Raw genomic sequence first — 18,477 nt, forward strand, 5'->3', positions numbered from 1 at the left:
AATTCTATATTTTTGAAGTTGTTTCGTAATCGAGAGTTCTAGAATAGTGTTGTTCATTCGAGAACTCTAGACGTCTTTAGCAATGGATTTGTTTCAGTCAATCAACCCGCCAGGTGGTGGTGTTGGTCAAAACCAAGAATCTTCCTTCGCGTTGACGGCAAAATGGGTATATTCAGACAGAGAAATTCGTACCGTGGCAGATTAATTCTGGCGATGTCTTGGATGAAATCCCTAGTGAATGCGAATGTATATGCTGATCGTATATTGACTACAGGGGACGGGAATGACACGTTGTATTCTCATGTCGTTGCTGTTAAACCTACATAAACCAGAGCTAGATTTTGTGTTTGTTTAAATATACATGTTTCACCGTTAATCGTTTCACTTCTCTCATAAAGTAACTTATTTGCGATCATCGTCGGTTCAATATATGCGATTTTGAATTTCTGCCTTTGATTGACACTGATTATAGTCTATACGTAGCAAGTCAAAGTCAATAGTTCAGCGAACTCGCAAATCTGTCGGAATTGACGTCAATAGTCACGACACTAGACGCCAATCGATCTTTCAACGATTCATAATCAATCACAGGCCATTCTCGTTCATTGAACATGTTGCATAATATTTTTCATACATCATATTTCCTTTCTCATCACGTATCAAGTAAGGTATAACAACAAGAGATAGACTGTCACACCGAGTAGAAGGAAGATGTAAATCGAAAGACAGAATTTGTCGATTATCCTAACGACGCGAAGACATACAGTCTTACGGCTGGTCTTCGTGTTCGGCGTTAAATCACTGGTGTCCGTGCACACGTGTTGATACGTCACCGGTTCCGGCTTATGATCCGAATCGGAATCTGTAGCCGCGATCGGAATGCCGTTGATCTGAATTTTGGTAGAATCGCGCGTTCGCTTGTGTCGGTGGCGATTCGTAATCGGGCACACTGGCAGCAGACAAGACGGCATTGTAGTCACACAAGCGGCCAACTCTCCCAGCAGTATAGATTCTACTACGGCTATAGATGACAGACACAGCAACAGCATCAGATATATTCCTGTAAATACATAAATGATACAGATTTTACACGTACAATCACAGGTAAATTAACAATTCCATAAAAGAGGGCCGAGAATTCCATATGACACCATCATATTTCCAAGTGATCGGGATACTTCCATACATGCTGGAGCGCGTCCGGCCCCTTACAAAAAAATTACTTTTGTTGCATATTAATTTTTTCATATAAATACACAATTTTCATATAAATACATATAAAATGATTTAGCCTATTAGCACTGCTTTAGGCTAGAAAAGTCCAGAATTAATGGAAGTTAGATTTAGATCTACCAGCAGAGCATCCCCACTTTGAAAATCGCTCCGGGCCACTGAACGGTCTATAACCTCAGCAACGTACGCACCTAAGATAGGGACTTCGTCTCCCGAACGGGGTATGCTGTCTGCTACAAGTAAAAGAAATAGGATTAATCCGAGGAAGACGTTCGTCCCGAGATTAACCCGATCACCAGAGTTCGGTGGCTGCGCGAACACTGTCAGCAACATCAACGAAAATAGTATACACGGGCAGACGATATTCACGACGAAATATAAACTCTTCCGTTTGAAGCCTAAAGTAACTACAATAACGGGGAAGAATTCTCCGTCATCTCTGGCTGGGTGATGTTCTTCGTGCAGGTCCACGTCGTTCGGTAGTAAAGACCAAATGTTACTTTCCGTATAGTAAACGAGTGCCGTGCTGTGGTTGTTGACCACCGTGAAATGCATTTCACTGACGTACGTCGCCCATGCGATAAGCCGCAATTCGCAAGATTGCTTATCGAATGGAAACATGCGCATGCTCATTTTGCACATGGTTTGAAAAGTTCCTCCGGGCTCCCATCTTATTCTGCCGTCGTTTCCGAGACGTATCGTTAGCACGGTGTCACGCAATAGTTCCAACTTCCCGTCGGCTCTAGAAAATACAAAAATAACAATACAGCGCTCATATAAATAAATCCTCTAGGCATCATCTTTAGTGAGCGGCCGGAAAAGCACAGAACAAATGCCATATCGAGTCCAATTGATTAAATTAGCCATTCTCGATAGAATTAGGTGAGGAAATACATTGCTCGTCTGGTTTTTCTCGGGCTAAATCAAGTAAGCATCGAGTGGTCGTAAAAATGATTAACTAAACAATGTGAAAAAGTTACCAACGAATTTGATGGATTTGATATCCTACCCTGTGACAGACCTAGGTGTTGAAGGCTCGTGATAAAGAATGCTTGCGCTCCCCCCTCCCCCCATGGCAGTTGGCTAAGGAAAGAAGACGAACTAGGTGAAATGTTAATCAATTTCTACTGGAATTTTAATCATCGCCTTCTTGATATAGACTGGATAACCTCAATCACTTTTATGTTCAAATATATGGACAGAAAACATCAAATATAAAGATGAAAACCATGCGTATGTATAACTGTCGGTTGGGCCATCGTCTGGTAGAACTAAAACCAATAAAAAATGCTCGGAACAAAACAAGACAAAGATCGTCCCGCTCAGCAAGAAGCTTAGCTACATCGACCCTTGTAAATGCCTCGAACGAAATAAGATTCGCACACAATCGACGCGCCGAATATCCATCTCACACGACAGAAAAAAATGTAATTAATGATTCTCATTTTGTTGATGCTATCAATCAGGTCCCTAAATATCGAGCGTCATGCAATTACCGAAAAACCCTCGTGGCCACTCATTTTATTCATGAACTATGAATTAACGATTTACCCGAAGAGCTCGTCAGCGTCTACTTAGAGCTCGAAACAGCGTCATTATCAGCAATCGTGCAAATAGGTGAGTCTAAGATGGGGCGACAAAGACTTAGCGCATGGGTTTTTTAGTATATACAGTAGACGAATAATACAGTAGACGAAAAATACGAACTAAATTTGATAGTATAATTTCAAATTCGAAGTGTGGGATTTCTTCATTTATATACAGTAGACTTCGCTCAAGTCGGATCTTTTGGGACCTTAAACATTGTGTCCGACTTGAGAGTGATATCCGAGTTTGATGTTTTGCATTTCAAAGTGTTACAAAAAAGTATTTAAAAAACATCCAAGTTGAACGGTTATCCGAGTTGATCGGATCCGGCTGGGCGAAGTCTACTGTATTTCTAATCTTATTATGGAAAACATTTTTCGAAAATTATGTTTTAAATACTTAACGATGCTGTTATTTTAGTCAGTTAGCTGGCAGCAGAAAGATACGGCAGATGGAATTCGAAATCGAATCGACTTGGAAATTGAAACTTCGATGGTAATGACCAAATAAGTAATCTACTAATCGCAATAACCGAATTAGATCGCGTATCGGGATCGTTCGAGATGACGTAACCTGCTAACGCGAGCAGCGTAGAACAAATTTCTCGCTACGATAAAATCGTGTTAGTGACGATAATGATCGACAACGAGAACTTTATTTACGAGACAGCGCGACACATGATGCTCGTGTTTCAAGCCTTTGATCAGTGGAAATAAGGAAGGGTCATTCCGAAGATGTTAACTCACAAAAATACTGACAAAAATACGAACTAATAAACAAGAACAGTTACACTGTAATCTTGTTATAGTTCTTTTAAAGTCTTGTGTGCTGAATATCGCAGACTAAACATTTCCATTTCATCAAAGTACGCCATGCATTATTCTTACCTATCCAGCAAGACTAAATCCGGTAACCAAATCTGATCGGAGATGATAGTTAAAGATGATATATCTCCGTAGTCTTCCGGGTCCCAGACGAGTCGATGATCAACCCAGCTCTGCAAATTGAAATTTATTACCTATCACATACGTTTGGTAGAACCATTTATTAGCACTTTAATGTTCCGAGGTTTACCGTTTCCGTCCTCGAGATTTATGGAATTCTTATTAATTGCTAACTTCTCAAAAACTTGTTGCAACACAGCAATATCTTTGTTCTTCACACACACACGATCAGATTTCACTTTTTTGAAACTCTCTAGTGTCTGGACGATGTTTTATGTCAAGTCGTGTATATAAACACACCTCTCGCACATCGCATGGCATCGAACTTTACCGGCAACGGCCTTAAACAGATCCGGGTCATCATTAAAAAACGCTGTTTTCGAACGGAAGCGTTTTCGTTTTACTAGCTTTTAGGCGATCGAAACGCGATATTTGCGTTGTTCGAGTTTTTGTGGAGATGCTTCTGACATTTAAGCGCCGAGTCTCGCATTTATAGTCTCTGCCTTGGAATTTGGCTTGATCGTCGCTAATACTGAGTTACTACAGTAATTGGCTATGTTTAATTTCCTAGCAGAGAAGTGCTGTGCTAATTGCACTTCCATTTGTCCTGCACCGCTCCAGGGGGGGGGGGTGATAGGGTGTAGGTTAGCGGGATTTCATTTGCTTGGAATTAAAGGGCGCACTTTTTAAGGAAAAAGGAGTTGAAGCACGGCGAACTCATATGTATTATGTACTCGTATTCGTGTCTTGGTGAAATAAGGCCAGTGCAAAGCGTTCACACTGGTGCCAAATACGTCCGTGACGGTTTAGACGAAAACATTGGACTAGGCCCATGCCAAATTTCAGCGCGGTTCAAGTCGCTCCATGTGAACGCTAACCAGGTTCTTGAAGTGACTCGCTAACCTAAGCAATTTGTTCATATCAGTTTGGTATCGATTTAGTGATTAACGCATTCTCTAATTCTTAAATCAAACACGGGCCAAATTTGACTCCTGTCTCGAGCCAAATCGTCTCCGTGTGATCGTGGCTTATATCTACTTACGATCAGAAAAACGAACGCTGACGTCATCACTTGTTTGACTTCATCCTGAAGAAGAAAATAAATACGCACGATCAATATCATAGAAACCGGAACCGACCGATGGAGGATGTTATTAAGTATTAATCGGTCACGTGAGTCGAATGACATTTTGAGGCATTACCGGAGATATACGATCGGTAGTACGGTAAACAAAGGATCAGAAACCGATCAAATATCATTTAGATTTTTATAGGTTAGATCATGGACTCTAAAACGAGAGTTTTAGAGTCCATGGCTAGATTGTCTTATTGACAGCACGTGCAGGTAAAATAAGGCATTATTTGCCGTTGTACAACAATGCACTGCTCATAATGCCGTTAATGCACCCATTCGTTCGTTTAACCTTGTTTTCTCTACAGGTGGAAGTATTTGAGCATATTCACGAGCTTATTGATATTTGTACAGAATCGATCTCTAAGCGACAGGGAGAGAAAGAGAAGCATCATCATCTCTCGCGTATGTGTCCTTGGGGACTCCTTTCTCGTTGCTATTCTCTCGAAAGAAACGCAGTAGACATTACTCCGGGTAGCTTTTAAAAAAGGAAAAATTACTCGCACAAATCAAAGGCAAATGACGCTTTTGATTAAAATGCTGACAAAATCGACGACGACCATTTATAATTTGCAAAACAGATACAGACGCGGGTAAGACCTTGACGACCTTGAATAACCTTATCGCCCTCAAGCAACTTCTGCTTTCAAAGGTGGAGTTTCATTTTTCACGCTAGAAGAGGGCGTGCAGATTAAGACAAGGTTGATTGAAACTCGGCATTGTGGCAACTTAGCCGATCCCATACATTACATCGTCTCCACACTATCCTAAATAGCAAGACATTGTTTCTAGTTTTTGGCCACATTAGATTGATATTTGCTTTAAATAAAAGGCCACATAGAAGTCGTGTCTTTGGTGGCGGCTATTTTCAGGAATGATTGATGAGACCCTAATACGTAATTTGTCTTTGGCAGCCGTGACGATAACCTCTGGTAAACACTAATTATAAGTTATAGTCTGTGAACACGTTTATCTGGACAGGTAAACGATCGGAAAAGACAAACAAACATGTATCGGTTAAGTCTTGTGGTTCTAAATGTTATATAGCCATGCTGGTTAGTATGAGTCTGGTCATTATGTGTTAGAGCACTAGTTGGTCTCAACACTGCAATTACGGCCAGTTTGATGCGTAATTTCGCCAGCAATGCTGGAAGACAGGTTCTCAGGTTTATCATATTCACGATAGCCATGGTTGGATATAATGGATAAGACGTGACATTTTGATCAACGATAGATTGAAATGTCATGTTCGTAAATGACATCGGTCTCACGGCGCTTAAACTAATTCCTTATTTGCGGGGAATTCGGTGTAGAAAACGGTAACACGTCCGTAAGGTGGTAATTACCAAATGGCCACTCAAAATATCGCGTCTTGCATAAGTCTTAAATTTAGTCACGTTGACAATAATTGTCTGTGGACTTGTTTCCTCCAAACGCTTTACGATCTTCAGGAGCAAATCCTGGAATTTCGAATTTCGTGGACCTAGTTGTACACTTGATAGGGGGTTTGGGGTAACCTCCTCAAATCCGCAGAATCTGCCTCTGACCTTACCACTATTTCATCAGCACTCTCGTTCATTTTCGTTTTTGACGAATGGCGCAAGGCCATTAATATACAGACGTAAGCTTATCAGCTGGTAATACGGTTGCTGAGATTAATCGTCATCAATACATGCCGATCTGGTGGTAAAGTGCCCGGGGCAAATGGCCGTCTCATTTTTCGCAGCTAGTCTCCACATTAGTCCGCGACTAGTGTGGTGATTTCAAATACCCGTTGGGTGATGGAAATCCCGCGGCATCCAAATTGCAACGACGTCGTCGAAATAATTCGATTATTTCCGACGGCATTCCGACACCCCATGAATCTGTCTTTGCGTCGACAGGTACATTTCATACAGACTTATTGATTTACACAATGTGTTGACCTCTTAAAGCTGATATCAAAAAGGTCAATGTCCAATAAGTGAAATGCGCAAAACATAGATAAAATCAAAATACATGTACATATTTTTGGTGATATAGGTATCAGCATTCGTTTTTACGATTGCTCGTGAACGCATTAAAAAAAAGCCGCGCAATACTGCATTCATTTTCGTTCTGTTCGAAGCTAGAAATGCCAAATGCGTCGATTGCATTTACATCAAAGCTAAGGAAACACTCGGCGAACAGGGATGATGACATCGCGGCGACGAAACGCCGGGTCTCAAAGAATTACAGGGCGCGTTTAATAATGTTTTGTTACGGTTACACGTCAAACGTATTTCTCACGTGTAAAAACCGTCTTTGAAAGGAGAAAAAAAGACTGCTCTTTCTAGTGCGAAAATATCTGGCATTAGAACTCGACGTTATAATCCTAGGCTTGTTTGAACATCGGAAATGTTGGCCGGCACTTTGAAAAAGCAGATATCCCCGTCGTAACGCTGGAGTTTATACATTGTGTTAGCATTTTTTAATAAACCCTATGTGATAATGAGATATTCGCTTCAAAGCTCGAAGTACAGATAAAAAACCCACAATATCCACGTTGAACAACTATAAATGTACAGTGACATTTCGGGTCATGTGCTTACCCAACCTCATAGATTTATTTGAAATAATCTAAAAAATCTCCGAAAGGGATAAGCATTCTAACGCCAGTGTAACCGATTTGTAATTGTTAATCGTCAACATTGTGGGTTTTCTATTTATATCCTGCTCAGATGAATTATTCAATTTATTACTGAGATGGTATTTTCCGTTTTCAGTCAGTTCCTCGACAACTTATCAAACGTATTGTACGAATTAGTAACAGTCAATTACTAGCTTTATTTCCCGCTGCAAATGCTGTGATCGTTTTGGTTTTTAGTTTATCGGAAATGCGCCGTTAATCGTTTTAACACTGGTGTTTGCTTTCACACGTTTTTAAAATGAATATTCGTCATCTAACGTCGACAATCCGCTGCAGGGTGTTACATAGCGATCGAGGCAGTTCTCAAGTTCACAGTTTGGAATCCTCTCTTCGCGAGAACACTCTCGTCGTTCGCCGATAGGCAAAAAAAAAACGTTTTCAAACCAAATCACTATTAAACGGAATCTCGTTTTCCATGGAGTGCCGCGTTCTCCACTTTTTAATCTACAGTTCGGTACTTTAATTGCTTTCTTGCATTTTCTGAGAACAGTCAACGCACAAAGGGCATCGAGCAGATCACGATTGACAAGAACGAACATTCAAGAATCGAACACGCAATCCTCACGTACATAGCAATTATCTAGACATAGTAAACGAAGTCACAGCTCTCAGATATAAACTTAAATCTGACAAATTTGTGTTGAATGTCAACTTAACGGTTTCATTTTTTCGACTAATCCTGACCTGTGGCATCTTAAAATTGCCTTAACGTCATTGAGCAATACGTGTCTAGCAGTATCAGAGCTCCCCGAGGAAAGCCATGATTATACACAGGGCGACGTCGGGCTGTCATCATTGAGATGTCTCGACTGTGTTATTGCCAATGCGTTCCCAAAGGCGTAATCGTCCGTCGAAACTAAGATTATACAAAATAAACCAATTTTCGAAGGTTTTCCAGAAGAAAATTATTGTATTCGAATCCTTGCTCGACTAGAAAAAAAATATACGCTTTGAATCTAAATTCTTGGAGATGGTTCCAGTCCGTGGAATTCGGTAAAGCGTGTTTGCCTACAAAGACGACTGAAACCACCATTTGAAAGGCGAACAAGCAGAAACACACAAAGATATCAAAGATGCGTAGACACGTAGCTCGCGACCTCTGATCAAATAACAGTGTGATCAAACGCAAAGGCTAATAATGTTTTTTTACATGTTATCAGATAACTGTCCTTAACGGAGAAATCACACAGCTCAAATAGAGATTATTTAGTGGTATGCAATGATAAACGTCAATGTCAAGTGTAGCTGTTAATGACGTTTCGCTTAGTGATCAGATACATATTTGTCATATCATATCATATCATATCACAACCAGGGATTCCAATCGAATTGCAAATATAGAACCTTTCTCACGTGATGAGACCGTTTTTACGCATTGCGTCACGTAATATTATGTTTCATCGTAGATTATCAGTGCTGGAGTACTAAGCCACGATCCCACGAGCGTTTTTGACCCAGACCAAATTCGACCAACCGTTCAAATGGTGCCAAGGGCCCCGGCCTCTTTGACACGGGCCAATGTTGGCCCGACAAAAAACATTGGGTCAAATTACTTCGTATGATTGGTAACTGGTTCTAGAAGATGATCTGATCATTTACAAATGTTGCATTGTAATGACCGTCAATATGGCGTCGATCAATAAAAAAAATGGCACGATATCCATAAAGGATTTATATCTGACAAATCCCGATTAGCTCCTCATTATTATGTAATATAGTAGGTTTTTTTTCGCAAGTCTTAAGCTCTGAAATCGAAACTGTAACATGTCAGTACAATGAGGACGTTTTTGACAGAACTCGGTCGCAAGGACGCGTCGAGTGTCGCCGCTTGGATTTATAATTGAACGACTTCTCGTCGCTCATCACAACCGAACACGCGACAGGCAGGGAAGTTTAATTACTACCGATTTATATTTAGACGACATATGACACTATAATTCCTGAATTTATAAGATGATTTTTTACTATTCAACGTCGAATTTATACGCGAACGAGGTAGAAGAAAGGGGATTACAACAAGCAGCGAAATAATCCTTCATTTCTGTGAACTCCGTCATAATCGGATTCATTGATCGCGATAGTTATTTATGTGAGACTCGCAACGCGCGACGCAACACGAGTTTTAATCGAAAGTCTCTGAATCATCTGCACAACTTCAACATTGTTACTATATTCTCATGTGAAGTAACGAACGGTTATCGTAATTTCAATAACGCTAACAGCAGGCAGCTATCTTCAATAGTTTTATCGAAAATCATTAGCCATTATTCACGCGCGTACCGCTGGAATTAGACTAATATCATAGTAATTTCGCATATAGATTTTAATAGTTCACACGTGTGTGCGGCACCTACTTGCTGTTCAGTTCGGCCATATATCCTGGATGGAACCTTCGCAAATTCCAAGATTCGTAGCATGACCATAGACTATTGAAGCCTTTTCTCTAGCTCATGCCGTGGACAAACAGTGGAACTCGCTTACACAAATTTGTTTTGATTATCAAATTGATCAATCAAAAGTTTCATTCCACCCCATGTGTGCGACTAACATTTCGCATACATCAAACGTTTAATAAATAAAGACATTATTAATAACTTGAAGGTATTGAAATTACATTCAATAATGCAATATATATTTCCGATTTTCTATCGGTAAAAGGCTGGTTAGTGTTCGATTGAAATATCAATAAATGAACTCGACAAAGTAATTCTCACGGAGCAAGGGGTACCATAAAGATCTTTACGTGTTATCGATATGCTATTCGATAATGTTCAGGCGCGTTGAAAGCAATGTTTTATTGCTGCGGCCAAATGCCGATTTTGGACAGATCTTAATATTGCCGCGGCGAATTAACGTTAAAAAACGTGGTATTCAAAGAAAAAAAACGTCATTCGGTAAATTATTGCCGCGGCTTTGGCCGCTGCAGTCGCTGCACTTCCAACGTCACTGATGTTTGGTTTTTTCGATCCATTACTCACAAGACACACTCAACGCATTAATGACGAATATTAATACACATAATACGGAACGCGCATATGATAATTCTTGCCATTAAGGAAATTCTCTTCGCGTATTCGTAAAAAAACGTCTGACGTACTAGAAACTACCGGTGAGACAGTGTCTTCACATTCCTATTTCAGCGCCACTCTAGTAAAAGCATCGAATTCCCCACAGGCGTTTGATGAACGATTTTATCCGCGCTATAACAATGTAGCGGAAAAGAAGTGATTTCCGAAGTTTATCCGTCTCCAAGGGCCGTGATTTGTTGTTTTACGGCACTCGGCGGAATTCGGTGGTTGATTTTGTCGATATATCGGAGGCGAAACTACGTATAATTCCTCGTATTATAAAACAAAAAACGTAGACTATATACACGCGAAATACACCTGGGGATCGTAAAATTTGGAATTACACCTCATCTATCTACTGAAAGTTTTCTAATATTTAAAAAAAACTTAGATATCGTTATTCAAAGCTATTCAAACTGTCAACGGCAAAAAATGAAAATCTGCGATAAAACAGTCTCGGTGGATTGGGCGTATTTGATACAGCTGCATGTTCGGTCGCACGAATCCGGATATATTGTGTCTACGACGTTACCTTTATCCGCCGCCGGTCGATATGTCTCGCCTCCAGACGGAAATCATTTCGCAAATACAAAGACCTTATCACGTCACTTCCGTCGAATATACAGGCGGTCCCGGCGAGACGCCATTTGGTTTCGTATTAATTTGACCGGTCCCGCCACTAGAATAGATACATATCTAAACGCATCATGATATCGTTGTAATAAAGCTTGCTTGAATTCAAATTCAATAATTCGTTTTTTACAGTTACGTAATGTTTGTTCTTTTTGTTTATTTTTAGAATTGGCTGGAAATCGTAGACCGTTATCTTCCCCATATTCCGACTAATTGGGAACGTAACTCACGGTGAAGAGCCATAAACGACATTTGCATACGCTGCCTAGCTATCAATCATTAGCGAAATTTACCTTTCCCAGACAGCTTAGTGGCAATGACATAAAACCAACATTTTCCTTATATGTAAACCGTAGCAATCTTAGAGCAATCAATTATTAGTTGTGTCTCTCTTTCCGTCTAGTGTCCGTATGCATATATGTAGCGACAAGCGTCACACGCATTAAATTGATATTGTCGTTAGGCAGGATTCGCTTTGAAGTATATACGAAAATAACCTATCCTGCTTCCTACGGAAACCTAACGAACCCAAAAATATGTGCTCTAAGAATATCAATTATGATATCAAACGATGCGATCCCTGATGAAACTAGATTAGTTTTACTATTAGCGTAGGATGAAAAATCGAATTATTGTAATTGAGTGCGAACAATTCAATTTGCCATTTTTTCGCCGTCTCAAAAATTACGATTTGTTATTCATTCCGTTACTGGTATATCTTTTGCCTTATTAAGATAATGAAAAGGCATGACTTTTCTCGCGTCAATTTTACTTAGACGGCGTCTGTCAAAACAGCTTTTGCAGCATATGCTGTAGAATTAAGCTGTTTTTGTACTCATAACTTAATCAATCTCCGCGGTCAAATAAGGCTTAATACGCGACGTTTTGCTCGTATTTGACAACATTCTTCTGATCACAAAATCTACCAATATTAAGATGTCTGAATCTGAACCATCTGAATTTCTGATATTTGGTCGTATATCTTATTTCTGTATTATGCAGATTTCTCAGTCGGGAGAAATATATGGACTGCTGGCTACTTTAAATCATCTAGTTCTGTATCAAACAAAGTTCACTGCTTTCGACGTGAAGATAAATCAAATCTATTACATCAAATTGAAGAAACTGTAAACGGCTTTTCACGACCATTGAAATGGTAGGTTTAATTGATCAGCTTTGCCAAAACCGGTATTCATTTTATCAGACGGCGCTGAAGGCCGATCTGTTTCTTTAATGCATACCTAATAGAAATTCTCCGCCAACGATGGATTTGAAAACCCGATAAAATTCTCATTTGAATCGAATTTGAACTTTGGAGTATCAGTTAAGCATCTTTAAGTGTTGTTACGGGACTATGTACCGAAGAGGAAATAACAGCCTCGTAGACTAAACCATTCGTGCGCCAAGGTAATATAGAACTGTATAATTTCTTCGGCCAGGAATTTGAAGAAATGTAAGACTAGTGACGATAATTGAGCATGAAATTATACATGGCTTGCAGTTACCATTTTTGTAATTCAGTTTCTCACCGACGCATCAAACGTCTCTTGTTGCGTCTCATCTATTAGCGAATATCGAGCCGTCTAGATATCACGGTTGAAGATCGACGGCCCAGTTCTGATATCGATGACACCTTCAGAAATATCATTCGGAATCTCACGGCAGTTGAGAGCAATTTCTCATCATGACATCATCTCGCGGTGACTTCTTGTGTACGAAACTATACAACTTCAAAACAACTTGTCCGCGGTTTGGAAAGGTTAGAGATGACATTATTCGATTGGCTGTCTGAACGTCTGGAGATACGTAGCAATAAACTTCTATCGTCGAAATATTCGCTTGCTTTCTTATTCGAGCAAAAGACAGTTGTGAAAATCAACGTATGAAATTGTATCCATTTTATTACTAATGTTTAGAATTAAGTATTCTGATTGACCACGGTATGTGATAATCCCTCCTTGATTAGTAAACGAATTCAAACGGATGCTCGGTTTGCATTCCATCTATATAACCTGAACAGGTCATGTCCGCTTTCATCGCGCGGTTAAAAGATGCGCCTCGTCTGGGGGAAAATGGAGAACGTCTACGCCGGAAGTGAAAACAATAAGCATCCGCCCGAAACCCGTAGGATCTCATCAAACAAATCCCGGTAATTTCGCGAAGATTCTTTCCGATATCTTTTTCCTGCTGGATTTGAAATCTCATTTATATCGGCGAGTGCAGACAATTCTGAATAGCTACTGTTTAGTTTTTAGATGAGAAAACAGTGGACTGAAAAGTAGTTATTGGTTTCTCACACATAAATGGAAATGTCAACGCTAGCATCGATTCCCGGTGGATATCTGCCCGAAACTTAATATAGAAAATACCAATAGTTGTAATGCTGTGAGATGATTGGGCGGGAGACGCGAAGTCTCAAAATCCGGACACTTAAGACGGATGGACCAGTGTCTTACTGATATGTTCAGATACCGTATGTTTATACGATTGATCTTCCATAAATACACCACTGCAGTGACGGCCGAGCGTTTAATAACTTGGAGAATTTTACCGTTACGAAGATACACGCAAAGTGTCAATTAATTTTGTTCATTAAATCTATCAAAGGATTTCACCATATGGCGTAGTATTACTGATCATCAAACCCTTGTTCTACTGATTACGGCTATTCAGCAGTAATATTGTAACTTGTACAAAGTACAGTATACAAATATCGTTCATGTAATACATAATATAATATAGTGGCAATACGAATATAGTCATAAAGGCCACACCTTTTCCTCGACCTGGTCACACCTATATCACTAGTTTAAAAATATCGGCCTTGTTTTAGCTATAGAATCTGATTAACCAAATCTGTATTTGATCTTGATCTCCGTAAGAAGTGATCAGAGGAGCCGGGAAGTGAGCCGGGGATAAATGATGCTGCCGCACATTGGGTAAGTGACAATGAAGTTACGCGGACTCAGCGGAGATCGAACCCGGTCTCGTGCGAAGAAAGCAAACGTGCTAACCAGTAGACCAGTAGAACTAGTCCACACGGCCAGTGCTTATACAGCTTGTCGTTTATGCGTAACAGGGCAAGACGTATCTCTGGTCCGGTGTCTTGATATTTCGTCGCGATATTTCTCACTGACTGATGGGTTCATTGTCCTAAGTCAGTCTTGCAAATTTCCCTCATCTACAGGGAAAATATAAATTACAGACGCATCTCTCGAGAATTTATAATTAATCGCTTTGACGTCAATCGATCATTGTCGAGAGGAAGAGATATGAAAATGGAATTCTAATGTGAATTTATCAAGGAATTGACGGACGTCAATCGTGTACTCAAAAAGCGATTTCATATTTGTTCAAACGCTTTTCTATACGGTGAGAAAAAATGCGCACGCAGTGAAGGAGCTGAACGAGTCTTAAGTTATTCAAATCTTGTCGCGTGAAGTAACGAATTCAAACAATCATTACGATATGAAAGGTTTTCGTACAAATTTCATTTTCATGTGTGTCGAATAATGAACCATCGGTGATATCAATTATTTTTCTCTTGTCGTCAATTTCGCTTCACTGAATTCAACGACGAAAGATCATCAAAAAACGATGAATACATTCATATATGGCATCATTGCGATAACAATTATGATGTAAGCTTTCGATTTTTGAACGTTAGATATCAAATTCAACGTGATGTTTCTGTGAAGTTAATCATTGATAAATCGAATTAAATCAGTGAAAATTTCTTTTGGTTTTAATTTTAATTTTTTAAAGAATAATGTAAAGAAGTCATCGAGTAAACTACTAGCGATCCTAGCGGACCCTCGATTGCCACAGTAATCGTGTTGCTCCCACAAATGACTGAAGCTTAAAACAAATGGAAATTGAACTGCGACCAAAAGAAAACATCGTAGGCTTAGAATGATCCGAGAAACTATCCGACTGAGTGACGTATCTAATTAGATTTTCGCCTTCATCGATCGATTCAGTATCAGTTTAAGTTGCGCAATTCTCGTTTCAGTGAATATTAATCAAATAATTCTACTGGTTTTTAATCATGATTATGAAGTTTGTGGTCAATCTTATATCGATAAACGTTAATCAAAACTTTTGAACCCAGTTAGCAGTGAAATACATTTGGTCTGATATTTGGAAAGTGCTCTCTCTTTTTCTTCCATGGGTGCTTGCTGTCGTGGCGTTTTGGTTTTTGCTCGGCCCTCATCAAAAGGCCTTCTAAATTTTATTTTTGTTTTTTTCGTAAATATTCTAAACCAGGTCCATTAGCTTTTTTATGAAATAAATTGAAACTGAAATTGATGTCAGTACCAGGGCCAAGTTGTACAGTAGTGACGTAAGTCCAAATGTGGTCTTAAACCTTATGACTGGTCTTAAGTTGTTGCACTGACTATAGAGCTGCTGGTCTTAAATCTAAGCTACGACTGTGGGAATGTCGGGTAAAGACGAAAAATGAAATTATCCAAATAAGCTTTTTATACGCGATTTTCAATCTTGCCCTCGGTAAACACGTTCTGCTGCTCACAGCTGGGTATGAAAATTTAGCATCACCCGAGTAATTGTTAGCTCAATAATTTCGAAGTGCTATGAACGATGCTTTTCTATGCTTTGTTTGGTGATGAGCTTTTGATCATTCGCTCATACGTTTTTCATTAAACACCTCACACGAGTCTTCTCGTTCAGAGAATCGTCTTTTAATGTATTATCTCTAGAATATCTGTGCCAATGAAGACTCTTGAAAAAACAAACAAGATCTCCGAACGCCGTTCGTTTCTGCCTTGCATTTTTTTGTAAACGATAATGTTTTTCCGAAGATAGTTCTTCACGAGGAAATGATGATTTCAAAAGTCTACGGTGTGGAGCGGGAACTAGAACACACCGAGACAGGTGTTCTATTTTATGTAATCTGCTTAATGTAATTCTAAAATCAGTCGAACCAATCCACTTCTTAGAAACGTGATTGTCTGGTGAACAGAGATTAACAGGGGCGCGGGATAACGCGAAGGGAAAGGTAAGCGTGCTGGCACCGAACAGAAGATAAGAAAACATAGGAAAACCTTGCTCGAGAAAAATCAGTAAACATTGTCAAGAAATTAGCGATGAATACAATACATGATATCATCGCGCTTTTAATGCATATATTTACATACGCCTTATGCTTATCGGGTGTATAGAATTCTAAATGAAGGAAAATATTTGATGTTGAATAACTCAGTCATCCTGCGCCGATATTGGATTAATAGTTCCAGGACACGACACCTAGATTTAGGTCAAGCATCATATCAGTCAAGCGTGGATAGCATAAATATTCAATAAAGACACCACCGTGAGAATAGCTTATCTTCATCAAAGTATCGTAGCCGACACTCAGACGTGAGAATAGATCGATAATATATAACAGTAATCCCATTAAAAACAAATTCAGATGAGTAAAAATGAAATTTTCAATCAAAAACTAGAATCTAAAGTTTAAGATACATCGTTTCGGACTCTCTCTTAGAGTCCACACACACACACACCTAAACACACACACGCCTAACGATGCATGCACTCCAGCGAGAGTCCTAAATGACGCGTCTTTTAATTTTCGATTTTGATTCTTGATGAGCATATTTCGTTTTTCATCTTTCGAATTTATATATAGCGGGTTTAATTCTTATCACGCTCGGATTTCACCGTTATAAAACCCGTGACACACATGTCATATAAATCAAATCGCACGAAGCTTTCAGCGACAGTTTTCGGTGGTAAACTATCAGTTCTACATCAAAATCGAACAGAAATACGACGCGAAAATATTAAAAAAAAAACACCCAAAGAGTTGCATTAAATCTATTCGATTTCTCGGTACCGCGGGAATACTATTTCCGGTAGCCATGTCGTTCCCATTCGGTACTTCAATCATTCAATCAAAAACTCGCGTTGCTCAAATCTCGACGAATGGCAGTGCACGTTTTTCAAAAGTGTACCTTACCATTAAATCTTGACGATTTGACGTTTCTTCATTTCATCTGAACTTCGGGTAAATATCATTTATCGAGACAGTAACGATCGCTTTCACGCCGGGAGTTGCTCGGCGAATTAACGTCCTGTTACTTCCCATCCGTCGCAACGGGCCATTAATGAAATCCAGTTATACGGCGGACTTAATGGACACAAGACGCTGATGTCGCTGGCCGTAAATGTCATCGTCTGGTCTTAGAAGTGGAATTATGTGAATTTAATTTTCAAAATAAATTGAAATTCCATTTCTTCTAAATGTCTTCCGAAAACGAATAAACTATAAGTGCCCAATCCACTGCTCAACTCGGAAACGTTTGCCCATACTCGCTCAACGATTTGATAAAACGAGAATATGCAGTTGTTTTTATTTACAGTTCGTTAATGAGATTGAGTCTAAAATCCCAAAAGTCTTTTTCCTATCAACGAATGCGAGTTTTCGATTTTTTTGCAAAAATGTTTCTAATTCATATTTCACTGACGATATTTTATGAATGCACATCCCAACTTGAAACATTTTCCAAAATGCCTATTTCCATTCTATCTCAATCTTTCGTTAGAAATATGGATTCGAAATTTACTGTTCATGAAATTCTGTCTAGAATTGCGAAAGTTTCTCTCTGTTTTTCCAATCAATAAATGCAAGTGTCTGTTATTTTTGTAAATCTTTCTGATTCGTATCTAATTGACGATATTATAATGAACGCTCGATCAATCATGTGCTACCTGTGGCTACACCTCAAAAAACACACGCATTTAATAACAATAGAATTCTCGCCGATATAAGCTCGTTTTCAGAAACCGAGACACGACATTCGTTCATTATTATTCGCCATACAAAACACGTACACGTAATTCTTTTCACTATGGAAACAAATTTCAGCATAATTCGGCGCATAATCCACAGAGATATCAATAATAACAATAACACAGTCGAATGTCTTATGAGAGAAGACTCCGCAGGGAGTCAGTTGTGGCACGATCATTTTCATCTGTCCGCTATTGCGATATCTATTTCAAATTATATTTTTAAGTGTCGCGGGACTTTCTTCGAGGATCGATGTCTGAAATGTGAGCCAAGGTAAACTCGATTAAGGATGGATAACGCGTTGGTTTTACCCTCGACACGTTATAAGATCGTCGTCATCGAATAGATTATCGTGTTTCGACCGCGCGAATAGACAATGTGAAACAAATTATTCATTA

At 39.3% G+C, this 18,477-nt stretch overlaps 1 protein-coding gene across 1 annotated transcript; it reads right to left on the minus strand.

Moving 5' to 3' along the window:
* Nucleotides 1-327: 327 nt before the first annotated feature.
* On the minus strand, nt 328-4,877 carry LOC141903827 (acetylcholine receptor subunit alpha-like 2). The gene is made up of 4 exons (XM_074792162.1): nt 4,807-4,877; nt 3,708-3,817; nt 1,425-1,975; nt 328-1,060 (listed from the first exon to the last, which is right to left on the minus strand). Exons 1-4 carry the CDS (start codon nt 4,831-4,833, stop codon nt 660-662), a joined length of 1,089 nt encoding a protein of 362 aa, XP_074648263.1. The 5' UTR covers nt 4,834-4,877; the 3' UTR covers nt 328-659.
* Between the last annotated feature and the right edge of the window lie 13,600 nt (nt 4,878-18,477).

The sequence above is a fragment of the Tubulanus polymorphus genome, chromosome 4 (assembly GCF_964204645.1).
Source record: "Tubulanus polymorphus chromosome 4, tnTubPoly1.2, whole genome shotgun sequence".
NCBI lineage: Eukaryota > Metazoa > Nemertea > Palaeonemertea > Tubulaniformes > Tubulanidae > Tubulanus > Tubulanus polymorphus.

Bases quoted from the DNA above. Each gene is read 5' to 3' on its own strand.
- LOC141903827 (XM_074792162.1), bottom strand. From the start codon at position 4,833: ATGACGTCAGCGTTCGTTTTTCTGATC. The intron at 1,976-3,707 runs GTAAGAATAATG...TGTATTTTCTAG, and splicing joins GATTTAGTCTTGCTGGATAG to AGCCGACGGGAAGTTGGAAC. The intron at 1,061-1,424 runs GTGCGTACGTTG...ATGTATTTACAG, and splicing joins AGACGAAGTCCCTATCTTAG to GAATATATCTGATGCTGTTG.